Genomic DNA, 25389 nt, shown 5'->3' on the forward strand with positions numbered 1-25389 from the left:
GAGGCGCAAGGGTGCGGGCAAACAGTAATCGTCTTCAGGTATCCACTAGTGCCACGCCATGAGGGCCGCTGCTCGGCGAATACCATTCATGGCCAGCAGCAGCAGCAGCTCATCATTGCCGCTGGCCAGTGCTGAATTTTTTGGCGTGGTAAACGGAATCATCCACCGAAACGCGCGTCGACTGTTACTCGCCAGATTCTGGCAGCCCCACAAGGGAGAGCAGCTTTTCCGTCGGCTTCAAGTCTCCTCTTTCGTGCAGGGCCACTAACATTGTAACGCACATTCTGCATGATCGTTTTACTACGCACCGATGCCGCACGGGACCGCAAGCAGTTGTAAACTCCAATGCAGCGTTCGGGCCACACACATGCACACACACACATACACACGCATACTAAAGACACACAACGCGCAGGACGCACGCAGCGAACACAGAAAAACAAAAACCCATTCCAAAGCGCCTTTTCATTCATCTCCACACTGCGCTAACTGCGCACATGTTTCCGACTGCGGGCTACGCTAGCGCTTCGACTTCGCCATGCCTAGCCATGGCCAAGCTGCGCAGCCACTGGTGGTAATAACGTTCATGCAACGAAAACAAAATCTTACTCTATCAAACCATTCAGGCTGTCAGCTAAAAAAGCTACCGTAAAATTAAATACATCTTATATGTTTTTGCCGTTGTGCGCCTTTGCGACATCAGCGACGTGAGCATGAACGAGATTACGCGAATGGCGCTATGATTTTCCCGTGCAGCTCTGTAAATTGCAAATGGCGTGGCTGCGCCGCTAACTTGTAGACATGCTTCCAAAGGTAGTCGGTGCGAACAGTTGGAAGTTTAATCGACTGAAATTGGTCAAGGAAAGTCAGCGGCACTGCATTTTTATTGTTTCTGTGCATTGCGAGTGGCTTTGGTGGCAGCCACTCGGCAACGTCTCCGGTTTGGCGAACTTGTGAGAAGGTGAGTCTTTGGTTCTCAAAATTTGAAAGCGGATTTTGTTTGTATTGCAACCCTGCGTCTCGTCGCATGTTATGTTCACGATAACATCAGTACAACGTGCATGCGCTTTCTGTCTCTATTTGAAGTAATATAGGTCGATCAGCGTAAACTTCTGGATTCAATTAAGCACAAACTGTCAATGTTGGTAATGCGTGTCGAATGTGTTTTGAGATTATTCTGCGCAGGAGATGGTCTTATAATTTGTGTACTACCAGATATAGTCTAGAGATTTGAAACCATACATCACACTGAAACAACGTTGGAAAACTGTTCTGTGTTCATGCATCTGCGGTCCTTAAACTTGACTTTTCGGCAAGTTTAAGGAACCTAACCTAACCTAACCTAGCCTAGCCTAGCCTAGCCTAGCCTAACCTAACCTAACCTAACCTAACCTAACCAAACCAAACCAAACCAAACCAAACCAAACCAAACCTAGCCTAACCTAGCCTAGCCTAGCCTAACCTAACCTAACCTAACCTAACCTAACCTAACCTAACCTAACCTAACCTAACCTAACCTAACCTAACCTAGCCTAGCCTAGCATAGCCTAGCCTAGCCTAACCTAACCTAATCTAACCTAACCTAAACGTCGTCGGGCTGACTCGCGCGCGGAACTCGATCTTAGGTTGGTGCTCCTTATCACATTTAACAGCAGTCATACGACAGCAGCAGCTTATAAGCAGTACGACAGCAGCTACATTCTCTGTTCGGCGAAGTGGCTGCCTGCCTGGAATCGTGGAGCCGTGTGAAGTACTGCTACTTTAAGTTTTGAAGGAACAATAATAATTATTTCTTTCCATTAAGTAAAATTGCAGTGTTTGGCACAAGCCGTAACCGAAACTCCTGTACGTGCCCGGCGGGTTCAAACTCAATTTGCATGTATCCGGCTTTCGTAAGCCCGCTGCTGCTGCTGCGGCCGAATATGTTTGCAAAGGAAAACTCGATGTGCACCAGGAATCGGGTGAGCATCACGGCGCTGACCGCACCCGCGATCGATAAGTATATATCGCCAGTATGGGCAGCGGTAGCGGCACACAACGCCGAGCCGTCCGGCCGCCGATTTGAGTAACGCGACTACGAAGAGAAAGCAGTCTCCGCGACCGTCTGTGAGCCATGTTTGGCGCCGGAGTAGGGGGCACGGGGAGGGTGCACGGGCTCGACAGCCGGCAGCCGAACCCGAACAGTCTTCGTCGAGCACTCGCCGCCACCGCCGCTGAGGGCGCTAAGGTCACGTCGTCTTGAACCTTTTCCGGTTCAAGATCACGACGTCGTGCGCACAGACCGAGTCTTTCGGCAATCATTCGCATGGCTCCTTTGGATCTGGACAATTGACTACTGTTGCTAGAGGTGCCTGGTAGCAGAGCTCCTTGGGACGCCCAGTGGGTCATCTGTTTGTCCAAGTGCCGAGTACCAAAGGTACCATTCCTGACTTTTTTTCCCAGTCCATTAACCTCATATTACTTGCAAAGATTGCAGTATGTAATCAGGTAGTAAAAAAAAATTGGTAACTTCTACATGTTTCAGAACAGTTCAGAGAAATGCACATGCTGCCTCAGTATTCTCTCGGTAGACTTCCTGAGACCTGGATTCATTTCTTCTAGGACAGTGGCAAGCAGTAGGTCAACTGTACACAAATTTAATTTCGTCTGGTCCAAAGTAAAGAGTGCAAACATCATAAGACAAATCTCTAGTCTGTTTCGTTCTCACTGCATTTGGCCAAAGCATAATATGAAATGCTGTATTTTTTATACTCTAGTTTCCTTTACTTTGAGCAGTAGATATTGACAGTGAACCGCAAGGCAACTCTACTCGCTGACGATTTTGCCTTCGGCAGCAAAACGGAATACGTTACCCCATGTGTTATCTCGACAGACTCAATACTGCGATGGACAGCTGCGTCCACAGCTACTATCACCTCTCAAGTGCATGCATTCGTAAAACACATAATAACTCTGGATTGCCATTTACACAGCCTTGCTCTTTGCAGTTGCCGATAAACACCTCATAACTGGTACTATTATGCACTGTTTTCTTGGCACTATGTATGAGCTTCTGTTCTCGCGCTTTCTAGAAATAATGCATGCAGTTTTAAAGTGCGAAAAGGTAATTTACGTTTACCTAGATTGTTTATGTCATTATGTTACAGCCAAATTGTACATTGATGTCAGTGCTGGTGGTTTCTTTCCATTATTTTAGGAGAATGTTATAATTTCACCTATAGCAATTAATAGCCCTCACTAATTAGCTGTTTATGTCATGCCCAGTATTTTGATATACTAAGCCACCAAAGCATGATTCAGAATGTGGTCAGAACTAAAGGCACTGAGTCTTTCCTGTCACTAAAAAATGTGCTTTATACCCCTGTCACACGGCAGCATTTTTCACCAAAGGAGCGAAAGCTTAAAGGAGCAGCGACGCAGCTACACGGTGCAGCCCAAAGGTGAAAGTCGTTCAGGCTTAGCACCCGCTGCTATGCTCGAGGTGGCTGAAGTGAGTGTTTTAAAATTAAAGTGGTGTATTCTGTTCATTCGTTGAGCTTAAACAATTTTTTTATTCTGATTGCTTCCTTAAAAGTACTGCAACAGCTACTCTCATCAGCAGGAAGAGGTTTTGTATTGCCTTGGCCACCAAGGGCGCTCGGTGTTGCCGTAACACTTTAACTGTCTTGAAATTTGAACATAAAACATAAACACCCGTACAAAAACCAAAGCCGGACACACCTTTCGTATTTGAAGAAAATGTTTTCAAACATTATTAGCTGTATCTATTTTTTTTATTGCTTTTACTTTTTGACTTTGGATGGCACTGCGATCACAGGTTCTCGAAGGCCGCGCCTTCGGGCTCCGAAGGTCTCGGTTGAGCGCCTTCGCCTCCAATGCCCTTAGCGGCAAAGGCGCAACATTTGTACCCTGTAGCTGCACTCCTTACGCCTTTGGATATTAGGACCTGATTCTCAAAGGCCTTTGCGGTGCCCGTGTGACAGAGGTATTAGTGTGGTATGGCTGCTTGAACACCTGTCCCTGGTATCTCACAAACTGAATAAGGGAGGGAAAAGCCTCAGGGTGCTTGCCGATGTTTCGACAAGAGGACTTGTCTTTGTCTGGCAAAGCGTTAATCATTGGTGGGGTTTAAATAAGGTTCTCACTTCGAGGAGAAAGGCCTCTTGTGTGGGACGAGGGCGCGATATGGGAAGGGCGTTAGGATGGGGAGCGTGAACCTTGACCAGGCATGATGGCTGCTAAAGAAGATTAACCGGTTGACCAGGAAGACTGTGAAAAGAAAAGGTCAATTCAGTAGAAAGGAATCCCGGGGTATGGAGCATGGAGAGATAGTGGGCTTGAAAGGTTTTATGTCCAGCCGCAACAGGTGGCTTGGTATGGCTGGCTGCCTTTTCCTGAAAAACTCGGATAAAGGAATTAAGCAGCATGGCCGAATAAAATACCAGGGGGGGGGGGGGGTCAAAATAATTTGAAGGAAAAAGAGAAAATGAGGGCAGGTTCGGAGAAATAGCAAAAAGAAGTGGGGGAAGGGTTTTGGAGTCAAGGTTCCGAGAAGTGACGTCAGGATGTGAGGGTATGAGGTTAAAGTATAACGATAAATATAAGAAAGCAGGAAAGGAGGGGAAATTATGAGTTGGGAAACCTCTGACCACGTGCAAGGCCTTTTCAAATAATTACGCCAATTCCGGAATGTACAAAGCTGGCCACATTTAGTGCAAACATATGAGCGCGTGGCCGCACTCTTTAGAGGTCCACTGCGTGCGGCGCAGCCACTCATCGCTGCAAAATGGCGCAGGAGGAGATGTACCTGGATGTGGTGCTTCGTGTCATCTGTTATACTTCGATTTGTGGCAATATCAGACGCAGTGGACCAAAGAGCACAGCCATGTGCTCGAGTGTTTGCGCTAAGAGTGGACAACCCTGTACTTGAGAGATTCTAAGTTTCCTCTGTATATGTTGACCCCAGACGAAAACAAGTCGTCTTGTCGAAACGTTGGCAAGCACCCTGAGATTTTTCCTTCCCTTGTTCACTTTGTGAGTGTCAAGAAACCATCTTCCTACTCTCTCTCTACTATGCACTCAGCATCTTGTACGGTAATCTTTGTATGTATACACCAGGGAAAAATCAGGAAGGAAATCAAGGGATTTGTATTTGTATTGCTTAATACTTACTTTAAAGCTACATCATGAGGGTATAGTTGAAAATGTGCTACGGGGGCTTGGTTGTGTGTCGTGACTGGTTTCTCTTTATCAGGGCTACTTGACAGCCACCATGAAATGCAGGCTTTTGAAAAGTCGTTGCTCAAATAAGAGAGCGTTTCCACTGTTACAATGGAAGTGTTATTTGCTGAAACTTCAATCATTGCAGTTCAGGGATTGTTATTTTTCAAATAACTAGCTTGACGTTCAAAACCTGCTGAAGGAACTTTGTAACTTCTTTCCTGCCTTAAAAACCCAGTATTTATTTGTCAGTTTCAGCAAGCAGAGGTCTGTTTCATGGCAAATGCTTTCCACTACCTTGCGTGAAAATTGTGCAGTACAGGCCCACCATAAAACTAGGGATATAGTATACAAATTGCTTGTATGCAACTACTTTGACATTAGAGCATGCATAGCAAGGTCTTAAAGTAAGATTATTTTCATTTGCAACTGGTTCATAAAAGGCCTATTCTGGCAAAAAGGTATTTAGCAAAATTGTCTTTTTCTGAATGCTTCTAAGTATAACTTTAGTTCATTCAAGAAGAGGTATATTGACAATATCTCTTAAAGGCATGATTGTTCATATTAGCTCTTGTTACCTCACAGTATTTAGTTTTGTGCCTCCAGCATCACTGACTTGCATCATATGTTAAATAGATTAGTAAAATGCTCGCTGTTTAAACCACAACTCATGATGGGGCTGTGCACTTTTTGTTGTGTTGCATGAAATATACCTATGTATGAAGCAATTTCTTTCAGCTGAACTTCACATGATTCAAATTCCACCGGAAGAAAGGCTGCAACACAACATTGCTCACTACTGTTGCTTTCCCAGCACATAACATGCCATAACAGCACATAGCAGGTAAGATATGAACAAAAACAATGCATGTATATGTTCCGCACATGCATTTTGTGTACTACCAACACTATGATATGATTAACTGATGTCATGTAAGAGAGAGCACACAAATCATTTTTTGTATATATTGCAGCATGGTTATTTCAAATTTTAAACTGGCCATTGAAATGACCCATTGTATCACCGCTGGTTACACGGTGGCACTGGGGATCGAACTCCGCACCTCCCGCTTGCGAGGCAGATGCTTAGACCACTAGGCCGCTCCTGCCCCGGTATGTATGTTAAATGCATTTTACAAAGCCATTCACTTCCAAAGTACCATTTCATCTTTATAGCAAAACCACAGTTCACCTAGCTAGACAAACCTGCTGCATACAAGCCAGCAGAAGGGTTGCACGTACATGCTTCGTTAGGAAAACATAAAAATTAAGCAGAGCCTGCCCTTCGTGATGCATTATACCGATTTTGAGCAATGATCAAGATGGTCAGATGGTCATTTCATTGAACACATGCATGTTGCATTCGTAGAATCTAAAAGACAAGTATTATTGCAAAATCTTCAAGCAGTGCTTATTCTTAGAGAAAAGATATCACGAAAAAAATGTTGGATTAGTTATGGCGCACCTTGTATGGTGAAAGGGGCTTCCACTTTGTGAAAGGCTTAATTTTGGAATAACGACAGCGTTTAGGCTAGTTGGGTAACCATGTTTAGATAGTGGATGCGCTCAAAAAGGCACTGGAAGTAAGCATACTGTGTGGAAATCTCTTTCTGTATCCTTGTCTTTTTGAGCGCTTTCACGATCTAAACTTAATGTTGCAAGAAAGCAAGGAAAACAGATATTTAAAGTCTGATAATTAAGGATAAAAGATCATGTTTCATTGTGTTGCTTAAAGTGTACATTGTATCGCTATTGCTGTATTGCAGCACTTCCGTCGTGGCATTGCATTGCAGCCTCTTCACTTCTGTTTATATAATAGGCAGTCCTTTTTTGCATTCGATTGCACCACTTTAGGAGTTACCTCAGAGTTGTGTGGTAGCGAACTCTCAGATTAACGGTTTGCATTATTACGCCAGCATAACTTGCTAAGTGTTTCACTGCAGTCTTGTTACTAGAACAGCCTCTTGAAAGTATTCAGTCTGGTGGCCATTGAGGGTTACTGTCCACATATCAAAATGCCGGATCAGCTGTATACTCTTTACAGCTACTAGAACTAAGGTGCATTTCATGACATGCTGGCTGACAAGTGCTGGAGCACCAGACTGGGGATTTGGATGAAACAATTTTAAAATGTGTGCTCGGTATAACGCTGTTTTGTTCCAGTTGTGGAGAGGTTTTTTTTCATATTTGTTCTGTCAAACATTCAAATTTTGGCAATATGTTGTTGCCTTTTTGTTCTCTTTGTTGTTGAGGTATAGTTTTTGTGGCACAAGCACTCCACTCTGTTACTTTTCAGTATTATTTAAAATTTGTAGGGCACACCATGAAGAACAAAAATTCTACTTGAATATTCTGCATGTGTTTAAGTTCTTCATTATTGCTATAGAAACTAAGTTGAGACAGCTTGTATTTTAGCTCTGGCTAGAATTTTTAAGAGAGCCTCATTAACTTAATCACATGACCAACACAAACGGGGTATTATTGTTTGTGCAATGAAAAAGTTTTAAAATATTAACAGCTGTCAGTGTAGGACTGGTCTAAAATGTTTTGTGCTCTATGTAGCTCTTCTCTGAGGCAGGATTAATCAATCTGCACCTGCAGCCTGATGCCACCAAGATACCAATTCTTGGGTGAACTTATATGATTTTGTTGTCACTGAGCAAACTTGCATCTTCTTGAAGCATGGAACTTGAGCTGATTCTTAACAGCTCTAGTGTAGCGAATTTCATTATCCTGATCGCTTAGTTTACATTCACCTCAGGACAATGGCCTCTTCCAGTTTAATCATCTGTGTCTTGCACCAGCTGCATGCCACACTATCCTCAGAAATCTCCTAATCTTATCTATCGAGCTTATAATCAGCTATCTCCTGCTATATTTTTCTTCGGGTGAAATTCATTTTGTTGCGATACAATGCACAAGCTGTTTCCTGGCACGGTGCTCGGCTTACCTGCAATGAAACGCTTGGGAAATGGGTCTCTGATCTCACCTTGAGTAGACGAAATTAACTTGTGCTAGGGCAATCTTTGGCCACAGATGCCCTTGTACCATTAAAATCCATCAAATTCATTCCGTTGCCCTAAGACACCATTGGTTATTCATTCTCTGCATTGTATGTTCTGGCCAGGTCCATTTTCTTCTTTTAATTTCTGCCAGAATACTAACAACTTTCCTGTTCATCTCTGTTTTGGTTTCACTCGGTCAGTTATGCTATTAATAATTATAATGACTTTATTGAAAACATATTTTGGGCTAAATGGCATCAAGTTTTGCCACTCTGCACGATGATATGTATGGTTGGTCTTGTATGTCTTTACTTGTGTGGTAATGTTTATTTTGGGCTCACTGTCTAAACAACCTTATTTGCCTATCATATCCTAAGCCCTTCTATACCTATCTTCCTTCCCCTTGGCTCTTTCTCTTTTCAGTCATTCCTCTTTCCTTTACACCGGCCATTAGTCACAAGGCTGCTGTGGGAACGACAGCCAGCACTGGGCCCTTTTTTTCATGGAACCTGCACTGCTACTATTAACACTAATAGTACTTTATCAGTATTTTTGTGATACTGCATTTTTTGTTATTTATGAAGCAATTGGCTAAGGCAATGTTAGCAGTGTTGGATACTACAATATATCATGCATATATCTTGCTTGCAATATATCAGTGTGTTCACTATTACACTACACTCTATTTCTTTCAGTTCAGTTATTTGGCTATAGATATTTTGTGCTTCTTTCCTAGTTTAGTCCACTCAAACTAAAACTTTGCTCTTTGTGTCGCAGGTAGAATCTACAATGTATGCTGCTCTGTGTCTTGTAAGCAGGAGGCAATGTTAAATGGAGCCATGAACTTTCCTTGGAATTGAAAAGCCTTTGCCGTATTATGCACTCAATCACGAGTGTGAAGAGGAAACTGTCATGTCTTGGATTTCTGCAGAGATGAGCCATCGCGGTGAATCTACCAGCGCGAAAGGCAGGGACGAGAAAGGAGACAAGACAGGCGCTGACTCACGACTAAAGTTTATTGACGTGAACAGGGAATATGTAAAAAGCCAAGCAACACCATAAACCATGTAGTTACAGATAAGCATACAGGACAACATGAGTCAAAAATCGCCCTCAACATTTCCCTGATCGAGGTAGTCCAACTCATTGCGTGTTAACACGATAGACAACGCACTCACACATCCTTCACGGAGTTATAAGATGTGTCTAGCCTCGATAATCTCCCATTTAATCTCTCTGAATTTACTGCCAAAATGCGTGTTGCCAAAAGGAAAGGGTAGCAGCCTTCACATCCCGTGCAGTGTACAGCAAAGTTACCCCAACCACCTAGCCAAGCCCCTACCCTCTTGTGTTCCTGTAGTCTTGCATTCATACACCTTCCAGTTGCACCTACGTAAACCAGACCACAAGATAATAATATCTGATACCACATTCATTTTACAAGGTACATATACATTCACTCTACACGTGTACTTTTCTCGAGCCACATTCACAGAATTATTAAAATTTTACATATTTTAAACAACTTATTAGGGGCCGAGAAAGCCACTCTTACATTATACCTTCTGGCCACATTTTTCAAATTGTGCGACAATCTACGTACATACGGTAACACCCCTGGTCTTTTGCATCTCGCTGGCTGGCCCCAGCCTGACTGTGCCGGTCACTGCGAAACTATCTCACCTTCTTTAACAATTTATCATATGCTCTTGCAGTAACAAGCTTGGGAAATCCTGCGTTCGTTAACCTTAAAATCTGCTCTTGGAAACTAGTCGTCATGCTGTGAAAGCATAATTTTATCAATTCTGAGCCCACGCTAGAAAGTGCAATGCTATCTTTCACTAGCTTGGCATGGTCGACATGTAGCCAGGTAGCAGCTTAACACTGTTAGGTGAATATCGCCAGCACACATGAAGTGTGCAGAACATCAAGGTAAGGCCCAGAAACCACAGTTCTTTTTCTTGGGACATTTTCTCCAAGGTAAACCTGAGATAAGGGCCTTGCTCCTTAAACAACTTGAGAATATGTACAAGTCCCGAACCATCACAACCTTTATAAAAGACCAGAAAATCATCGACATAGCGAAAGATTTTTCCCCCAGCCCATGCACGTTCTGGACAATTAATCTATCCACCCTACTCAAGAAAATATCGCTTAGCACAAGGCCAACCTTCGAACCACTATATATTCGAGATTTTAGAACACATACCGCACTGCGCTACTGTACAAACATGCTCTTCAAATAAATGCTATTCAATAACATGTTCTTCAGCTAAATTTCAGAAAAGGGTTCATGCAAAATTGTTTCTGGTTATTTGCAAAACCATCTGTCTACTTCGCGGTCTTGAAGATCCATTTCTTGTACTCAATTCGCAGTGTGGTTGAGTATCTTAAAAATGACAATCCAGCGTATTGTCTTGCGATTAGTGTCGATGTAGAACTATTTTATTCTATCCCGTTTGAAGATCTCGTGAAAAGCTTATGAATGTGTATATCGGAGCAGAACGATGAGCTTGTGTTTAGGAACGGGTGTGTAACGTCTTTTTGGCACTTGCCTCCTTTTATTTGAAGCGAAGAGCATGTTTGTGGAGTATGGCAGTACAGCATATGTTCAAAAGTCTGCTAAATGTATCGATTCGAAGGTTGCCCCTGTGCTAAGCAATATTCTTAAGCAGGCTGGATGGAATGATTGCCAAGAAATCGCATGGGCTGGGGGGGGGGGGGGAATCTTTCGCTACGTTTATGATTTCCTGGTCTATTACAAAGGTTGCGATAGTGTGGGACCTGTACATATTGTGAAGTTGTTTAAGGAACAAGGCCTTTGTATTAAGTTTACCTTGGAGAAAATGTCCCAACAAAAAGAGCTGCGGTTTCTGAACCTTACCTTGATATTCTGCACACGCCATGTATGCTAGCGATATTCAACCAGGACTGTTAAGCAGCTACTTGAGTGTTGGTCGAACGATTCTAAGCTAGGGAAAGATAGCATTGCGTCGTCAAGTCTAGGCTCGGTATTGGCGAAGCCATGCTTTCACAGCGTGACAACTGGTTTCCAAGAGAAGATTTTAAGGCTAATGAAAGCATGATTTTCCAACCATGCTATTGCAGGAGCGTGCGATAAATTGCTATAGCTGAGCATATAAGATTGGGAAATTGGTCAGACATGCAAAAGGTAAGAATGGCACGGCATCAAGTAACGAGGACAACAGGAGAGCACTCCCACGCTCAAGTGCCAACCTTGGAGCGGATACAGAATCCAAGAGCGCGTACTTGACATTCAGCGTTGGCAGCCAAGGATCGGGCTCGTACAATCTTTAGCGTTCGAATCTGTGTTTCTTCGTTTCCTAGACTGTCAACGTTGAATGTCAAGCACGCGCTCTTGGATTCTGTATCTGCTCCAGGGTTGGCACTTGTGCGTGGGTGTGCTGCACTCGTTACTTGATGCTGCGCCATTCTTCCCTTTAGCATGTTAAAGTTGAAACCTGTGGAAATATGGGGGGAACAAAGCCTTTCGCCCCGCCCGCACTCCCACTCCGCGGATGCAGCGTTCCCGCTCGCTAACCGCGGAGGGGTTCGTGCTCGAGGGACAAAGGAAAGGGACGACACAGCGTTAAGACTCGTATGCTATTTATTACACTTGCAATTAATACACAGAGCGGGCCAGCTAGCTACAAAACATCAACGAGGCATTCCTCGGAAATAGAAGGCTACGTAAGAAGGACTTCCGACTTACCGGCTGGGGCAGGGGCGCGACTTCGGAGGTATCGGCGGCGAACGTTTGTATGCGCCGATAATGGCGGCCGGGTTCTCCCGTGCGCGCCGCATTCTTGAGGCAAAGCCGTTCCCTAGCATTTGCTGGGGAAGGTGTCCAGAGCGCGCGTTCGCTGCACTCGCTTCGCTGCCTAGAACCAGAAGTCCAGCGGCAAGGCACAACGGATCCCCGTGCGCCTGCCGCGGAAGGTGACGAGAGCGTGCGGCTCCAACCGCTCTTGACGCTGGCCGGATCCCGAAGTTGTTGTAGGTGCTATGGGATATTCTGGGGAGGGGTACTGGTTCCGACGTATGTTGGCCCTTAGGGCATCACTCTTGGGGACCAGGGGAAGGGGTTAGGGAGATGTAGGGTGGGGAGGGGAGTGGGAAGGTGGGTGCCGTCATGTCCGGGGGAAGCCGTGGCCTGGGGTCCGTCAGGAGGATCTTTTGGTCCTGCCATCACGTTGCCGCAGCAGCAACTCCAGCTCGCACCTGGGAGGGGGAAACCGCGGTGCACTGGGAGTGTGTGCAAGCACCGGGGGGGGGGGGGGGGGGAGGGGGAGAGACCTGGTGCACTGGGATAGTGTGCAAGCACCAGGCCGGGGAAGGAGCCGCGGTCCTCTTGTAGCCATCGCCTCGTGCTAGACGGGGCGACGGACTAGAGTAGGAGGCTCAGGCCAGACTCCCCAAGAAAGGAGAGGAGGACCCGGTGCGCTTGGAGCTGGTTGCGGACCGGGAACAGAAGGTCGTCCTCCGTGATGGTCGGGAGACCAAGTGCCCGGTAGCCCGACTCCAGGCTGCCCGGAGTCGAGGTGCCCGGTAGCCCGACTGCACATCCTGATATAATGGAAACTATGAGTGAAAACATGCGGTTTGGGGGAAGTGCACTTCCTGGGGCCGTATTCCAAGTTTGTGTCATAATAAAAAGTGTCATAATTTGCCGCAACGGGCACACCTGATTGGTAGAAACGTCGGAAGCGGAAGTGGTGGTTCAGATGCAGCGAAACGGGTCGAAGAAACCGGACGGTGACGTCAAACATATAGCACATAGTGTACACAGCAGATGCTCGACAGCCAACATGGCGGTGCGCTCTGAAGTGGAGCCTCTCGCTTCGAAGTGACCTCGTCGATGTTACTTCGTTTTTCTGCCCGGGAACTGGATATAAACTGGGCGCGGGACTTTCGCTTTGTCTTTTCTTGCCTATAACAAATTGGATGGACGATAAATTCGGCAAGCGTCGGGCCTTTTTCAGATGTCACCAATGTTCCTTGCTCGCTAAGTTGTGCATTGAGTACTATATACGGAAAGGCACCTGCATTGAATTGTATCTGGCACCCATCCTGAGCTACTTTATATTTGCACAAAATGATAGACCGTAAAGACTTTCATGCGCACAGTGCCGCCCGGGTAAGCACATTTTGTTTGCTTCTTTCTGGACCGGTGGTTTTTACTGTTTACTGTTATCAGAAATGAATTTTGGGCAATAGATTATAACAGTCCGGTTCACAGTGAATGGCTTTTGCAAGCTTCTACGAAAGCCGATTGTTCAATAGCAGAAGGTTGAAATGTATTTGTGAAATTTATATTTGGTGTTGTGTGTGTGACTAATAAATGAGAATTTTTTTAATGCTTTTTCAGATGGATCCGACAGCAATGTGCAGATGTACAATGTGTGTAGTTTGCCATGAAAATGAAACGTACGTACGTGTACTCACACAAACACTTACCACTCTTTCATTCTAAGCTGCATTCTTTGACGTTTGGAATGCTTAATATGCGTAAAGGAAAGCCTCGTACATAATACTTATTTCCTCGGCACCTGGACGGCTATATCTGCAGTGAACATTGTGGGCAGAAGCTATACGAAGGTGCATGTTCATGTACTACAGAAGGTACATAAATACAATACAGATAATTTCCACTCTAGACTTTATGACTTTTGAGTGAATGGACGACGTACGCATACACATTGCGGAAACTTCAATAAGAACAAAGCAGAAGAATTCGTTGTGAAAAACGGTTTCGGTGTCGTGCATACCATGGCGTAACTTTCCGTTACCAAAAATGTGACAGTCGTCATACGGAGTCTTGCATTTAGTCCGTACCTCATGTTGCGGAAAACCCTCCGGCAACGCATTACCAGCGGGTTTCTCTGTACTGCGGAGCATTTTTTTTACAGTGTACATAACACCGGAGACGTCTTCCTTTTCACAACAATGCATGTCTTAAAACCTTTTATCGCTACGTAACCAAGATCGAACACTTCGCGATCTTTGTCAAAGATATTTCATTCCCAGTGCCCTCACTTACATAAGTTCATGCCACCTTATTTCGATTTTACTGAGCCCCTTTTGGCCAAACAACGAAGGCATTATTGCGTCTTTAGTGTCTTTGGTAATTACTAGGTTGATGGTTGATGGGGTTTAACGTCCCAAAGCGACTCAGGCTGAGGGACCCCGTAATAGAGGACTCCGGATAATCTCGACCACCTCGGGTTCCTTAACGTGCACGGACATCGCACATTGCTCGGGCCTCCAACATTTGGCCGCCATACAAATGCGACCGCCGTGGCCTGCGATTACTGGGGGTCACTGATCATAGTGCCTCACATCAACATCAATGATCCCTTTGGCGTCCACCGGCGTGCCATTGTACGTAATAAATCTGACATCCACTGGTCTAAACTTGGCGTTTGAAAAGTCTTCTCGCACCCTGCCTCCGACATTACAGAAACCGCCGCTCCATAGGTGCACTTTTCCCATTTACCCGCGCACTGACTACCATGGCCGGCGTGCACGAACAGTTTTCGGTGTGACAAAGCGTAATCAGGTCATTGTCCGACGGTTCCTACTCTAGTTTATGACCAATTCTACTTTTGCACTTTTTTGCGGCATGGCCTCTTTTTTGACATTTATGAGAAGGGCTATTCAGGAGGGGACAACTTATAGGCGCGTGCCGTCCATTAAATCGTTGACGAATTCATTTATCACTTTGAATAGACGTCTTCAGTTTCGGCTTCTAGGGGCCGCGGCAGCTGTATACCACTCTTTCTGAACCCGGGCGCGACGTCGACGACTTGCTCTGCCAGAGTATGTCGCTGCTGCTGGACGAGTGTTGAACGCTGTTTCGCGAAACCACTACCAATGCATCTCTCGCTGCCATTTCCATGGCAGTAGCGATGCTGCAAACACGATCCCATATGTGAGCTCACTATTGCTCATGACCTACAAACGGCAGCGTATTGCCTCGGAATTCAGGCCAGCAATCAGGCGGCCCCGAAGTGCTTGTTCCAGAAAGCCGCCGAAGTACCATGAGGCTGCCGAATTTTTGAGCTGTACTACGAAAGTACGGGAAACTCTCTTGAGGTGCTTGCTTCCTCTGATTACAGTGGTGTGCTTCGCTCACCACGGAACGGCTCGGAGGGTAGTGCTGCAACGCCGATACAACTTGCGTATACGTGGACGTGCTGGGTGCCGTCGGCAAGCTTCGGAACGGCACATATGCTTTTTCTCATATGACGCTCAGGAACAGACACAGTTTCTTGGCCTCGACGACATCATTAGCGGTGGTGAACGGCTCGAAGAGTTCAACAAAGGCGTCCAAGCTTTCGTTATCTGGATAGAAAACTCCGTTAGCTTGCCAACTGCGGATGTCATGTTCAGTTCTAGTTGTCTCCAGTCCTCGTTCGTCAGTTTGTTGTATCCACAGAGAAGACGTTGGCTTCAAGAATGGACTGCCGACAGACACAGCAGCCACTCACACATAACTGATGCTTTTGTCAGACAGTACATCCACCAAACACAACCTTCACACGCTTTATATAGGCACGGTGCGAGAGAGCGGAGGTCGCACCGAATGCCAACAAACTACGCGGCATGGAACGAAGGTGGCAACATACATGCATGCGTACATACATACATACATACATACATACATACATACATACATACATACATACATACATACATACATACATACATACATACATACATACATACATACATAAGTACGTACATGCATGCATACATACATACATACATACATACATACATACATACATACATACATACATACATGCATGCATGCATGCATGCATGCATACATACATACATACATACATACATACATACATACATACATACATACATACATACATACATACATACATACATACATACATACATACATACAATGTATAAACGGGGGTATTGGCAGCTGCCATCATATTCCTGTATTTCTTTTTTATGCTTCTCTAACTGATCTGTCAAATTTTATGTTATCAAAAAATCATAGATTGCTTTAGGTGTACATTCTAATCATTTTACGTTTGCGCAATTGTAGTGGGCTGGTACTCAATCCCGCATTGACGGAAAAAGCCGGCTGTTTATCTGGCACTCTTGTGAACACAGGTCTTGATGACGTCAAATGTCACGCGAACTAGGTGGCAGGTGGGCTACGTGCTATTCCGGTCACCACGCCACCGACGGCGACTAGAACGCCGACGACACCGTATTTCCTGCAGAACGGGTGCCGTGACATATACGCATGCATAGAAGGACTGTAATAAACATTGCCTCATGTACCTGCTCTACTGTGCATCGTCCATGCATACAAACACACAGAACACTCAGAACACACTTCAACCTCATAGCAATACCATGAATACCAAAGCATATATAACCATGTGAAACAATGCAAAACAAAAGCCACACTGCTACGATAATAACGCACCTAATTCACATTTGGCCTAAGTGCGCAAATAGACCATCATTTTTTAAATCCTGAATTTGCATCCTTATATCAAAGGCCTGAATTTCAGCCACCAATCTTCCAATCCTTTTTTTGCTAACATCTACCACACATTCATTCAGATTGCCTATGATATCTCTAAACTGTAGGACCCCAGGGAGCGGACACTGCCTTTATTACCATTTGGAAGGATACTGACACTTTCTAGTAAAATATGTTCTATGGTTTCTACAGATTTACCCCACACTGCACATGTCTCATCATCATGGTTCAATTTATCTTTATAGCCTCGCGTTGTTAAGTTACCACAGATCGATTCTTTCCTTTTTTTTTCGTTAAACATTTATCTATTCATTTATTCAGGTACCTACAGCACCCGTTGAGGGCATTTTTGTAGGGGGGATACAGTTGCAAAGCATAAATCGCCATGCATATGACACTGTGTAAAAAAAAACAATAAAAATACAACGCATTCCCAATTGAGCAAACTGATAACAAAAATATCATGAAAGCAAAAAGACTTAAGTGGCATATTGTAATATGAACAAGTGTAAGCAAAAAAAAAATCTAAAATGCACAGCAACACAGAGCACACACAAAAAGTTAAATGAACAAAAGGCGCGACAGAGCATTTTAAGAAGAATGCGTGGCTAAGACAACTTCTTCCGGCAATTTATTCCTTTCGTGCACTGTTTTGGGAAAAAAATGACTTTTTAAAGACATTTATACGGCGCTGGTATTCTTGAACTTTTAAAGAATGATTTTAACGGAATATATAGCACGGAGCTTTCATGTATGTATCTTTAGACAAACCTGCTCCGCCTATAAAAATATTGCAAAATATCTTAAGTCTAAGGTATTTGCGTTGGTCTTGCAGTAGAGGCAAATTTTTGCAGATCTTAGAGGGGCTTTTGGTGAAATCATAGTTTGCAGACACGAACCTTGCTGCTTGTCTTTGAATTAGATCAAGTTCGCTGATAAGTGTTTTTGTTTCAAGGTCCCAAGTCGCACAAACATATTCTAAGATGGGACGCACGTTTGTGAAGTAGAGTGTCGCCTTCAAATAAGCAGGTGCCTGCTTGTAATTGCGTTTTAAAAAGTTTAACATACGGCTAGCTTTGGCAGCAACATGGTTTACGCGGTCGTTCCAAGAAAGGTTGTTTGCGATGATAACGCCTAAGTACTTGTAGTTCTTAACAAATGATAAGTTTCTGTCGCCTAAAGAGTCCTCAGTAGGTAATGGTTGCTTTTTATTTGTAAATTGCAGAACTTTACAGTTTGAAAATTTTAATGTCATGTTCCATGTTTTGCACCATGCCAGGATATGAACCAACCAGCCCGATATAGCCTTCTTATTGGATTATTTTCTATTTCTACATTGTGTTTTATTAATCCAGCTAATACGCTATATCTTCCTGACCTATCGTTTAAAACGCTTTTTTACCCGTCCTGGTTTCCTTTATACTTATAGCTTAGTTTCCAGGTCCTTTTCCGCCCCTGTGAGTCAACGCTCTTTCTGTACAAGTATTTAAATACCTTAGCTGCCCACCTATTATAGTTCAGTTTCCTACGGTGTTCTTCATAAAATAATTTGCCCTGAGCTTTCCGTGTTTCGAACGACGCCAAGACCATGTCACCCTGTACCGCTTTATTTGTCGTTTTGCCGTGGGCACCGAGTTCTAATCTGCCAATAGCTCTCCAATTTTTTTCTAGCCCCGACTGAACTGCAGCCGTAAGGCACAAAACCTAATCCCCCAAAAATAGCCCTAGCACCATGATTCCTTTCAAAATACCTTCCCAGTACTTCATACCTGTTGTAACCGCGTAATGCTCTATGCTTCATTATCGCGTCATCTCTTCGCCCTTTCATTCGAAGAGTCGGTTAGTACTTTTCTATGTACTACATCTGTCCTTCGTTTACCCACACCTCGAGATATTTGTGCCGCTAACCTGCATCTATCAAGTACTTGTGCCCTAAGCATTTTATCTAGAGAATCGTTAAATATCATCAAACCTGACTCAATTTTAAAGTTCAGATCGTCTCCTTCTTATTCGTGAGTATTAACCAGAGTATGTAAATCTTCCTTGCTATCAGCTAATAGCTCAATATCATCCGCATATGTAATCTAATAGTATAATATCGTCAGCATATATTAAACCCTTCGAGCACTCGTCCTAATTTGTACGAGAGATTATAACTTAGATTACTTTGTTGTAACCTTCTTTTAGATTTGAGATATCAATCATGAAGACCAATGGCGATAACGCACAACCCTGCCCTGGAATATTGGTGTACCTCGACTATTGTCGCAGTTCTTAACCCCTCTCATGCAATGTCAGCGTAATTATATACGTATATTTCCTTTTAGCTATTCTATTATCTCATTATCGATGCTTTCTTGTGTATGCTCCACAGGAGCTCCCTATTTATGTTGTCGTACGCCACGCCTTAGTCCAGCGAGACTAAATACAAGGGCCTCTTTTCCGCCCTATTTCTATCATTTCTAAACCCGCTCTAAAGTTCTCCCACTAGCTTATTACTTTTTATCAATATCTGTATTTTTTGTTTCACTGCCTACATTACCAACCTGTATGTAACCGTATAGTTGCCGTAATCGGTCTCGAGGAGTTAATTTTGGTCCTATCTCTTTTCTATTTATAGATCATACTTACTCTACTCTGTCTCCAGTTGTCCGGAATTTGCTTATTTGCTAGTACTATCCTTTTAAATACTTTTCAAAATGCTTCCTTCTTGCCCCGGTTCATCATTTAGCTTGATTGGAATTTCGTCTATCCCAGCTGTGGTGCATTTAAAAATATTAGCCTTCGCCTTTCTCCAGTTAAGATTAACTCTAAATCCTTTCCGTTATGCTGTCCTGTGATGAATCTGCACTCAGAGAGGTTTTCCTGTTGGTGCTCGTAAATGACTCGGCTATGAGTGATGTATTTTACGGCGTCGATGCTCCCTAAATAGTTTTCCTCGGCACATTGAATCAGTTCCCTGTTTCTTTGATACTTTTTATCCAGAGAACTTATATGCTTACAAAATTTTCTTGGCCAACATTTTGTTCTGTCGCGAAATTAAGCCCTGCAGCGATCAATGGACTGCTTTATTTTATTCAGGATGAGGCACTGCACTTAGTTTCTTTAATCGATAAGGTTCCCATTTCTGTCTATTTCATACTCAGATGGCTACGCCTTCTATGCCTGTCTGTGTTCCGCGAAGCCAGTCTTCGTTTTCCGATAGCTTCTTTATTTCCTGATGCCTTCAGTTTTGTGGCTTTCTCCTTTCTGTCCAGGAGTTTGTCACTTTTACTTGTTTCATTTTCTGACAGAAAAGACATTCGCATTATAATACCACTTTTTCATAGGGCGCTTCTCAGTTGCTTCAACGCTTGCTGTTATTAGCCCTATTTTTTCGTCGTTTAAATATGTGTTTCCTTTTTGTGTTTCCTACGTTTCTCTTTTGACTAGGTGTCCCTCCTGCAGTCTAATACGTCTTTGACCACTACCCCAACTGTATACTTGCCCTGCGGCGTCTGAAGAGCATGGAGCAAGTCACACGGAACGGTGGATGATTTGAACCACCGCAGTAGAGCAAAAAGCAACTTAAAACTTCATTTGTCCGAATGAATTCAGTTCGTGAACACAAAACGCTCACGAAATATGGGCCACCATGCTAACGCAGTAGCTACTCATCAATCGCATTGATCGCCGTGAATTTTTAAAGTGCCTTAGCTCTCTGCTTGATTCTGTAGATGTTTTCTCTATGGGCGCATTCGTTCAGTCGACAAATTTCCAGAGCAGCGACCGTTCACGACAGTTCTTTTTCTTTTCAGCAGTTTATTTTCTCTCGCGTCGATGTGGACCGCTTTAAGAGTACCGAGAAAAATTATCTTTGGTTTAAATACTGTTGAACTCGGTTAGAGAGCGAAAGCTGTGGTGTATAGGGAAACTAGACTCGGCTTAGCGTCTGTAACGTTGGGTGCGCTCAGGACAACTGCAAACACCGGAGCTCGTCGGAGTGCCTGCGCCTTCATTCCCATACATGTTGCCCGTTCATGAACGCCTACGTACATAATTCGAAGGTAGCTTTCTAAGACATCTGTGCATTCTAGGGTGCCTCGATGCCAGCGCCGGGTGGAGACAATTTAAGCGACGCCGCCATATTGAATCACAACTTGCCTCTCCCATGTACCGCGAAATGCTCAACTGGTAGCCCAGTGTAGGTCTCGCTGCAAAAGGCCGTTCAAGTTAAAGCACTTTGAAGCGCGCCTAGAGGATGAACGGCGCCGTTACAAATGCTAGCGCCGCTGATCCCGTGATTCAATATGGCGGCGCCGCTGAAGTGGTCTCCACCACGGCGGTGCTGGCATCGAGGCACCCTAGTGCATTCACTAGACGCGCGCCATTTGCTGGACCATCGCCGAGCATCGCGTGTTAGGGTTTCAGTGGGCGCCGCATGATGGCGCTACGACTGCACGCCATGCACGAAGGAAATTCATTGGGAACTTCGCTACTCGCTTAATTAGAATATCTGTAATTTTCATGCTCATAAATTATTCATGCACGCCTAAGTACATATCTCGAGATACGTCTCTTAGACATTTGTGCATTCACTAGACGCGCCTTCATTCACTCCGAAGGGACGAACAGTCGTGGCGGAGTGGAAGAGTCTCGCCTCGCATGCCGGAGGCTCTGGTTCAACTCCCACATACACCACAATTTTTCTATTAATTGTGGCCGTTAAAGGTCATATCTGCGCCTTTCAAGGTCATTCGTACATACACAGCGAAATCGGCGCCGCTAGGCTACCAAAGCTTTCGCTTTAAGAAAGCGCCCGACGTGTGTTAATTTTGGTGTATGCTTAGTTTTATTTGGCTAGCAACACCGCTTCCAATTTTTCTTGTGCACGAGGTCGCTCGTTTTCCCCGAGCAGCCTCCTTTGGACGCGCCTAGTGGCTCCCTTCCATAGAGCGCTCCGAGGCTGATGCTTCGCGGCTCGCTCCCGCCCTGCAAGAAAAAAAGAAAGCCATGCGGACGCCATAGTCAGCGCTAACGTAGCCGCTGTTGGCTTCGGGTCGTTGAAATAACCAACCCTTCCAATACAGTCCGAAATAGTGGTTCCTTAATATTGAACCTAATACGAAATAGTGGCATTTAAAATTTCATTGGCTTCCTTAATTGAACATCAGCTCTTAACTGCCTTAACTGCCTTACCCTTTCGCAGCGCATTCAGTTTGAACGGAACTTAAACAAATGAACCTAGTAGATTGTCGTAGATGTCAGCGTGAAACTTGTGAGAAAAAAAATAAGTGGTTGCGTCAGGGCGTTCCCGCTATAGCAATGGTGCGTTTCAGTGGTTTCACGAGGACTCTCTAATCCCATGTTTGGTAGCTCGCAATTTAGAAGTTGCATTCGCGCTACCCGGTAGACAGTTTGTAGTAGTTGGTTTTCTGCTGAAAAAGAAAACGCCTCATTTTCTTCATAGATGAATGTACAGTGTGCGGCACCACAAACTGAGTAGAATGTTTCCGCCTAGCTTCCTGTTTGACTGCGGTGCCAAGATGCAGAAAAAAAAAAGACGCTGGTTCATTACCGATTCCAGCAAAACTTCGGGTTTCATTGCTTATGTTCGGTTCAGATCACGTTATTGTCGACAACCGCCTCACTATAATGAGCCATACAAAAGGCCACGTTTTCTGCGTCTTGTTTCCAACCTTATAATCCAGCCGGCGCCACTAGTCCATGACAGGTCGGTCCCAGAATTTTCTCCTTGGACAAATCAATCAAAACGAAATTTCACAGTATTGCGGCATATATTTTATAATTATTGTGTTTCAAGAGGATGCTTAGCTGAAGTTTGTTGGTTTTTCTTAACTCCACAGCCTGACAGTACGTGCGTGATGAAGCTTTCCCCCACCCCGCACTTAGTCTGCTGCTCAAGAACTGAGCACAAAACTCTAAGCATCGGATATAACTTTATTGAATGTCTGATACCAATTACTGTTATCTATTACTTGTTCACAGGTACTATCAGTATTTATTTAGAGCAAGATTGGAGCGGAAAGCTGAAACATGAATGACTCAGAAAAGTGAGTGGTTTGTTGGGTGCCTGCAATAAAGGGTGCGCAGAGCCTTCTGCAAGTGGAATGCAATACCCTATTTACGACGTTTATGTATCATGCGCATTAGAACTCTCTCGTGCGCCGTGTAAACCAGTGAAAAAAAGAAAATGCGCCGGTTACACTTGGACGCCTCTCCTCGTAAGACGATGCTTAATAGGCCATTTACCATTACGAAGTGCCTTCATGAAGATACTTAAAAAAGGTAATTGCGCTAAAAAAAGACACGGACGAGAAAAGACAAGGACGGGCGCCCGTCCTTTTCTTTTCTCGTCCGTGTCTTTTTTAGCGCAATTCCCTTTTTTAAGTATGTAACGCAATACCCTTCTTTAAGTATGTACGACCGACTCGCCCAACAACGTGCTCTCATGAAGATACGACCAATCAGACTCAGTCGATTTAAAGGTACAGTGGGCGTCGCTGTAGACCCACGGCTATGGACCTCCTGCATGTTTGTAAACAAACGAGGTGGCGCTGCAGTCGCTAGCGAGCTCGTGGTAGGCAAAAGGTCGGGGAGTGGCGTCGCGGATAGGTGTGCGCGGGTTTTCAAGGCTTGTAGGCGCGTTTCCAGTTTCTGCGAATCATAGCAATGGTCGATGCTTCCAACTTAGTAATTTGTCGAAGTACACGAGCTCGCGTTGTCCACGTGCGGCCTATAAAGAGAAATAGTTTGCCACTGTGTATTGTATATATGGTTAGTAGTAAACATGTAGAAAGCGTTCCTGCCGTTTATTTATGCGCTAGGCATTGAATAAAACAAGTTTTGACACTCTGCACTAGCCGGAATGATTTTACTTCGGGACAGCAGTGAGGGGAAGTGCTGGCGTTGTTTCGTCGGAGCAGACATGCGCTCATCGTCTGCTAGCTGACATACGTACGTGTCGCGCTGCGCGAAATGTGGGGACAGCGTCATGTCCCCGATCTCCTGTCTCGCTTAGCGCTGTTTTTAGCCGCATGACCACGCACCAGCCAGGCCGACTTGTCCTCTTGTTAAGCTGGTCAATTTGGTGAAAATTTTTGATTTCTAGAATTATTTTCTTTCCTAGCCCTGAAGTCTAGTTTCGTGACGAAAAATTATAGCAAAATAATGAGTACAAATTTATAAATTACGCTTTTTAGAAGTGTGGTCGTCAAAAATTCTGAGGTAATTTCTTTGATTTTAGTGCCGCATTTCTTTGACCAAAGCGAAAGCGAAGATGCCATAAACGAGGGAATAAACTTTAAGGTTCGTTTTCTGACCTCTCACATTTTCTGCGACTGGATCACTCACCTTCGTAATTCGCATGAAAATCAAATGATTACATTTGTCGCAAACTATTCCTGAGACGTTGAGGAGCGTAATAAATCTCTCGATTTTTTTTCCCCTACACGTGCAGTAAGTACTGTGTCAGTTATTTCCTGTAAGAAACGTTTTCATGTAACTATGCATGCATAAGTACTGATCATATAGAAAAAGAACTAATCCCGTCATCGTACGGAACAGGGCTTTATGTACATGCTGGCATAAAAGAACTGCGCACTATCTACTCAATTATTTGAGACCTTCGGGGGACTTGACGACGGTGTTAATTATAATTACCCAGAACGGCACCAGGTATAGCTATAAATAGAAGGAATTACTGAAACTAGCGTAGGAATTTCACATTTGCACCAAGTTTAGTTACATATCGCATGCATGAATAACGAAAACACTTTTCATTGCCGCGTCCAGTCTCAATCTCGCCACGTGTCTGTTAGTAGCACGCCTGCGGCTGCTTCTTTGCAAACAAGCTTCGCGATCATGTACTACCTCATAAAACATGACACATGAATGATGCAATGAAAAAGCATATGGCGTTTAGCACACTTAAGGTACGCTATTCTAAGCACACCAACGCGACCGCGCAAGATTGGCACAACTTACCAGACTTCTTTCTACTCGAATGAAATAATTACGTCGTCATATCAAGAAACAGTTACAAGTAAATATTAAATGTCACAAAACGCGCCATTAAAACATGGTGTGCTATTAACAAAAAAACGCATTCCTTGGGGGCGAGTGAACCTGTCGGCGCCTCGTGCACTCCGGCTCAAGGTGATAAGTAGTTACGTGTGCAGCTGCATATGTGTTTTTTTTTTCCTTGAGCAATTATCAGCCTACTATCCTGAAGTTCAGGTGAATGAACGCAGTAACTTGCATGCTATTAAGTGCATTGAGTGGCAGTGCCCATCGACTCCCAGACTTAGCGCTTTACTACCGTGGCCCAATGCCTGTTAGCCAGTTTCCGAATGCGGCATTTATGCGCGAGAAACCTATCGAGGCTAATTTAATATTTTTTATGCTACTACGCGGATCCAGCACTGACGCAGCTGGTCAATATATGCTGCTTCTGCAGTGCACAGGCTTGAAGCAGCCGCCGGTAACTGCGGCAGCTGCGGTAGGCACGGGCAAGCGGAACCTGTTTTGCCTACCATGCGAAAGTCGCTGCTAACATCAGCGCCACCGCATCTTCGTGACGTCGCGGGGTGAAGGAGGTCCATAGTCAACTCGAAAGTGTGC

At 44.4% G+C, this 25389-nt stretch overlaps 1 protein-coding gene across 1 annotated transcript in view; it reads right to left on the reverse strand.

The window, feature by feature from the left end:
• Positions 1-21596: 21596 nt before the first annotated feature.
• Positions 21597-25389, reverse strand: part of LOC144130101 (uncharacterized) — a 116874-nt gene continuing 113081 nt past the window's right edge. Inside the window, exon 4 of the mRNA XM_077664123.1 lies at positions 21597-21738. Within this exon, the coding sequence (XP_077520249.1) occupies positions 21681-21738 (58 nt within the window). The 3' untranslated portion in view covers positions 21597-21680. The remainder of the gene's footprint in view (positions 21739-25389) is intronic.

This window comes from Amblyomma americanum, chromosome 4, assembly GCF_052857255.1.
Source record: "Amblyomma americanum isolate KBUSLIRL-KWMA chromosome 4, ASM5285725v1, whole genome shotgun sequence".
Classification (NCBI taxonomy): domain Eukaryota; kingdom Metazoa; phylum Arthropoda; class Arachnida; order Ixodida; family Ixodidae; genus Amblyomma; species Amblyomma americanum.